Source organism: Magnolia sinica, chromosome 2 (assembly GCF_029962835.1).
Source record: "Magnolia sinica isolate HGM2019 chromosome 2, MsV1, whole genome shotgun sequence".
Lineage (NCBI taxonomy): Eukaryota > Viridiplantae > Streptophyta > Magnoliopsida > Magnoliales > Magnoliaceae > Magnolia > Magnolia sinica.
Genome location: NC_080574.1, coordinates 98,355,832 through 98,362,147, shown reverse-complemented (window position 1 = coordinate 98,362,147; position 6,316 = coordinate 98,355,832). Strand labels below are relative to the sequence as shown.

Sequence of the window (6,316 nt, the reverse complement as noted above, 5' to 3'; positions counted from 1 at the left end):
GGATGAGTTCTTTGAAAGCCTCATCCAGGCCATCCATTAGCATTCAAATGGAGCCCCATCGCTTCTTAAGCTTGACGTAAAATAGGCCATGTTTAAGATATTTTGGTTAATCTTTTAAGAATTATAATCTTTTGAAGTTGTTTGTTTCCTACTTTAGTAGAAATATTTGTTATAACTTTTTAGTGAATCAATTATCTCATAAGGAGTCTAAAAACAGTAAGGTATAGATATTAAAGACTCAAATTCTTTTGTATGTAGGCCTATATAAAGATCTCTAAGTTCATATGGAGAGAGAATTAATGGCTGATATTGAAATAAAAAAAGTGCGAGTTTTTCTAAGAAATTATTTCTTTGCAGGTGGAGAAAACCCTAAAGCCATGTATGCACTAAAACCTGATCTTCTCCTCCTCTCTCTTGTCCACCATGTGTCATCACGTCACTACTGGGATTTTGTGGGACCCACTCTTTGGCTACAACACAGCACCAACTAAGGCAAGTAAAATGAAAAAGAATGAACAAGAAGAACAGAAATGGTAGCAACATGGACACAGATCACAACACATCTTAGCACAATTTCCCTGGCGCCAACAAGTTTTCCACCATTTCACCAGCAATAGCAGCACTGGCACTAACAGCAGTAGCAGACTAGCAGTAGAATCTGCAGTGGTAGCAGTACAGGCACATGTAGAGACCAACGTCCACAAATGTGCAGCTACGTACACATATCACCTCATATAATGCAGAAATTATCATAAACTGTTGTATAATAGATGCAATCATATCCACAAAAGGCCTTATTAGAACATTTCTATAAGTAAAAATGGAAATTTCTTCTGCAGATCTTAGGTTCAGCAATGCATGCGAACGTGACTTATGGTAGTGAGAGTTTATCAACCAACTATTTAATTGGTAATCAAAACCATATTCCTAAATGCGACAACTTTAGGTATGGATAGCTACCTCTTTATCATGCGCAGCAGCCTGAATGGTATAGAGGACTACAAAGTTGGAAAGAAAAATAGAAACTTAATGTTTTCTTTTAAATTTTAATAATGAAAAAAATAATAATAATCTTCTTTAATTAGGAGGGATAGATGTCCAAGGAATAAAAAGCCCTAGTATTTAAATTTTAATAATGAAAAGAAAAAAAAAAAAATCTTCTTTAATTAGGAGGGATAGATGTCCAAGGAATAAAAGCCCTAGTAGGATTAAGAGTTAGATCAGCTCCATTTTATCAATCAATAATCAATTTCCACACCCATTTGAAGAAGAAAACAATAAAGTTGCATCATGGCATTAATTGAAATAAGGCAACCCTGTCTTTAACTAAGCTCTACTGTGATGAAAATAACCAACTTCAAAATGCCATCGGAAAAACCATAGTAATATAAAGGACAAAGCATTCTTGCAACATGAAGAAATATAAACCAGCAGCTTAGTTTCACTCACAGTTGATGCCGGCCAAAAGTAAATGCCCACCGTCATGGGTATGTCCTAGTACCGCAGAGCTGCTGCTCACAATGCATAACATTCCTCACTGCCCCTACTACATGGTTTGAGAAGAACCAAACAACCTATTCTTGATGATATTTCTGAAAACAGGAACGAGGGCAATCAAAGCAATCTGAAGTTGTTCTGAGCTGTTCAAGCGGATGCTAATCTGCCCTGATCCCCTGTTGTTCAAATTTGCACGTGTGATCATGTTGGTGGTTCGTCCAACAGGGAACTGGGATTGGACATTGCAGCCGATTGCAAGATCCCCATGCCAATCCATGATGGAGAGTCCAAGGGTCGATAGCGTCCGACCTATAGGATGGTCCTTGTCTCTCAAAGTGGCCTCCAAACTGCCTCCATATGCAACATCGCCACGACTGGTCATCGCACCCCCTGTCATAACCAATCTGAACCGCTTGTGTATCATCAGTTTGTCTTCAAGTTTCAGACCAGCTGTTAAGGCATCACCTAGCATGGTAAATGAAAGACCAGCAGCCATTTTATTGCGCATGAAATTAATAAACCTTGTTTCACTACGTAAAGTATATGCCATGTCCTTTCCAATGGTCTGTGCATCAAATCCTAACGAAGTTGCTTTCCCTTCACCGTGCTTTATTGAACTGGCTAATTCCATTTGGAGGTTGCATTCTTTCTTATCCTTGGTAACCTGACCAGAAAAAGAAACAGGTATCTTTTCTTTAACCACAAATAACCTTTCAACATTTAAACCTTCATAACCAACATCATGATCCCAACCATGATTATCTAGAACTGGCCTAATGAGCCATTGGTTGGAGTTATCCAAGTAGCGATACCGGTGGGTGGGATTGTCGGAATCAAAAGATGCAGGCAAGGGCATATCCGGCACAGGAACTGGAACAGACGCTGCACCACCACTTTCTTCTTCTAGGTTCTCATTGTAATCATTTGGCAAATCCTTAGCCGATGCCGCCATTTTCTTCAACAGCTTCCGACGCATTTTCTCCTCCTTCAACTGTTTCTTCATGAAAAGCTTTTCTCGGTACTCTAGCTCATCAAAATAAGCTTTCTTCTGTGCTTTGCTCAGCTTTGCCAGCTGGGCCTTCGTCAAACGCTTAAACGGTGGGAGTTCGTCATATTCCGACTCATCATCTGAATCAGATGCATCATCCAAGTCCTCGTCCATAGCATCCTCATCACCGAACTGCTCCTCAGGCAGTTTCAGCTGTGGCCTCGACTGTAGAAGAGATGACAGAAGGAAAGGCAAGGGAGGTACCCTTGAACGAGCTGCAAAAGGCTTTCCTGGTGGGCTGTCTTGCAACTTCAGAAGTGTGTTTGCTTCAGCTAGAATCTTCGATGCGAATGAAAGCAACAATAATTGTGGCTTCCAAACCTGACCATTTGGCAAGACTCTCTGCCCAGCCCTATTTGTCCTGCAGGCTGAGTGATTCTCTACCAAGGAAACAGGGTTCATGAGGCGCACATCCCCTGCTGCTTGACGAATTGCCTGCTGAACCACATGAGAACGCTGAGTCACAAACATCTCATAACTCAAAGGAGTACCGTTTGGGCCATCAGGTGGAGCAGATGCAGCATGGGTCAAAACAACAATGGCATTAAACCAAATGGAAGGCCCGAATATATCTGTGATGGTACGTAACAAGGGCACGTCTCCAAAGTCCCTGCTTTGCATATCCAACCTATCAAGATACAGAACAATATCCGGAGGGGTTTTCTTGATGAAACGCTTAACAGAGTGGAGGATTTTCTCATTCCGGCGTTGGTCCATACAAGATGATAGAAGGCCAGGAGTATCAATCACCCGAACCTTGATACCTTGAACCATCCCAACTATATCCTGAACCTTCGTAGTACCTACCTGAAATGCATCAGTGCTGAACTTAACCTCATCGAAGATTGAGTTGATGGTGGCGCTTTTGCCGACTCCCGTCTTTCCAAGAACCATAATTGTACAAGAGAAATCAAGAGCTTCCTGCCCAGCCGCTTCAAGTTGCTCTGCCATAGCACTTGCACGATCGAAGCTGAAGGCACCAGCTCGGCTCGTGTTTCTGCTCCCTCGCAGCTGCTCAGCTAGTCCTAGCCTGTACAGGACTTGGGCCACGACAACATTATGGGGGGTCTGACCAAGTCGGTGAGCGAGCCGCAAGAACTTCACCCGAATCATCTGAAGCTTTTCACGGGTCTCATCATACTCCTCTGCCTCGCCATTAGCAGGGTCTTCCACAAGCTGAGATTGTCGCTGTGGTGTGGTTCCGTTTGCTCGGGGCTGTTGCAGAGCACGAGGAGCAGGTTCCAGCAATGGGGCAGAAGATCCAAGGCCAGCAGGACGAGAAGGAGGAGGCAAGTCCACAGAGTTCACAGCAGATGAAGGCACCACCTGTGCAGGCTGCATAATCAACTCGCTGTCATCTTCTTCAGTTGAACTTGATTCGTCGTACTCTTCCACCGAAACAGATTCTCTCTCAAGCAACTCGCCAGCAATTGACTCATTGCCAAGGCTCAGCTTGTCTCCCTCATCTTGTTTTCGTGACTCTTCAGCTCTGCCCAGCTCTTCATTTCCACCTATAACCTCAGAAGACTCAGACGGGATTCCTTGATTATCACCAGATAGCTGAGGCTCTGAGTTACATGTTTCAGTCTCAAGTCTCTCATCCATTTCAACAGGAACTTCTAAAGGAGGTGAATTTTCAGCTCGAGGGGGGTTTACATCATCATTAACAGAATTACCATCCACCATAGCATCTTCTGTTTGCTGGCTCTCCTCTTGATACAGAATATTCTCTTCATCAGGAGAACTTCCCACGACAGACAATGCATCTTCCAATTGCTGACTCTTGTCTCCATGAGTAATCTTCTCTGCATTAACAGAATTACCAACAACCAATGATGCATCTTTAATTTGCTCACTCTCATCTTCATGCGGAATTTTCTCTTCGTTAAAAGAGGCACCCACAACCGTCAAAGCATCTTCAGTTTTCTTACTCCCCTCCCGATTTGGAATCTTGTCTTCATCAACAGAAGCACCAACATCAGCCAAAGCATATTCCAGTTGCCGACTCTCATCTTGACGTGGAATCTTCTCCTCATTAACAGAAGCATATGCTGAAGCACCTCCCATTTTCTGACTCTCGTCTTGATCCAAAATCTCTTCAATCTCCTCCGCATGCACAGCATCAAAATCCCCATTTTCTGATTTCTCAAGGACAGCCGCAAGCGTCTCGTTTGTGCCCACCTCATCAAAATCCCCATTTTCTGATTTCTCAAGGACAACACCAAGTGCCTCATTCATATCCACTTTATCAAAATCCCCATTTTCAGACTTATCACCAGAAACAACACAATCAGTTGTCACATCCTTCTCGTCTTTGTGATCCACCAGATCACACAAAAACCCATGGCTATCTCTTTCCCCTTTTCCAGCAACACCATTAGCTTCCAACCCATTCGATTCAATCACCATCTGGACTCCCCCAGCATTTTTCCCCTCATCAACCATCCCTCCTTCAACCCCAATCTCACCCGGACTGACGTTACGAAAATCCCCATTTTCAGACTTCTCAAGAACAAAAACACCATCACACTTCCCATCCTTCTCCTCTACTTCAATCCCATCCTCACCTCTAATTCCTGACCTGTTCAATTCAATCACTGCTGGAATGCCCTCCACATCCCCTTCTTCTCCATTGACAGCATCAGCAACATCTGCCGCCACCATTTTCTCTTCTAGGTGACTCTGATCTTCATCAGGGCGATCCATTGCTTCTTCGAAATTTTCGTAACAGTCACCATTGTCTTCCGCTCTCTGAACCTTACCTAACTTCTCACCTCCATCAACAACAACACTGCCATCCAAATTAGATGGCCGCTGCTGCTGTTGCATTTGGGCATGAGCATCGTCGGGATTAGAATCGATTGCCTCCTCGAAAACATCATCCGCTTCGGAATCCTTCCTTTCGTGCTTGTCTCCAGATTGCGACAGCAAAGAGTCTTCTGGAAGGGATGTCGATTCTTCCCGATGATGTTTTTCTACGGTGTCGACACCATTTTCCATGGCAAATCTGGGTGTTTTCAAACTACAGATCGATAGAGAGAGCAAATCAAAACCCTAATTTATTGAATGGATTGGAGAAATTTAAAAGAAAAAATGAAAAATGCAAGAGATTCGAAGTTGAGAAAGAAAGAGGCACAGATCGAAGAAGGAAATGAGTATAAAAATGGAGAAGTAGAGCTAACCTCGAAAGAGAGAAAAGCCTTATCTTCTTTTCTTCCTCTTGCAGTCGATTTCTTCCCTATTTTTCTTCTTTTCTTCTCTCTTGCATTTATAATGCTGATTGATTATATTAGGGACCTATAAGAGGCATCGACGGATATAATGGTGAAAGTTTAATTTGGACGGCTCAGATGGATGCTTCTCCTGCTTCGTGAAACACGCCAACTCCGTATGGATGTGTTAACTCCAATGTTAGTTTATCACCATTTCAAAATGGTGGTGGTGATTCATCCTCGTCACATATGGCACTATGTACAGCTATCCAGACCATCTAAACTGTGGGTCTCATCGTAGATGGAGTATATGCCCAAAACCACACTGATAAGGGAATTGCAACTGTCCAATTAATGTGACCATTCAATGGATTGTTAAAAGTAGAACAGCGAGTGATTCTAATTTGAAAGGAATGATCAGATGGTTAATATTATCTTGCCGCTGTAATTTTTATGTTTACCAATGGGCGTTCTGCAATGGCATGTGTACGGTTGAAAGTCATGACCATTTTCTACATGGTGGTAAAGTATCATCGGAATCTTCTCTCGCCCCTCACAC

The 6,316-nt window shown here is 43.0% G+C and overlaps 1 protein-coding gene across 1 annotated transcript; it reads right to left on the bottom strand.

The window, feature by feature from the left end:
* Nucleotides 1-1,261: 1,261 nt before the first annotated feature.
* On the bottom strand, nt 1,262-5,870 carry LOC131237294 (translocase of chloroplast 120, chloroplastic-like). Its single transcript, XM_058234992.1, has 2 exons — nt 5,728-5,870; nt 1,262-5,567 (listed from the first exon to the last, which is right to left on the bottom strand). The coding sequence occupies exon 2, from the start codon at nt 5,543-5,545 to the stop codon at nt 1,547-1,549; it is 3,999 nt and encodes a 1,332-aa protein (XP_058090975.1). The 5' UTR covers nt 5,546-5,567; nt 5,728-5,870; the 3' UTR covers nt 1,262-1,546.
* Nucleotides 5,871-6,316: the final 446 nt, after the last annotated feature.

Coding starts and splice junctions, on each gene's coding strand:
- LOC131237294 (XM_058234992.1), bottom strand. CDS start 5,545: ATGGAAAATGGTGTCGACACCGTAGAAAAACATCATCGGGAAGAATCG.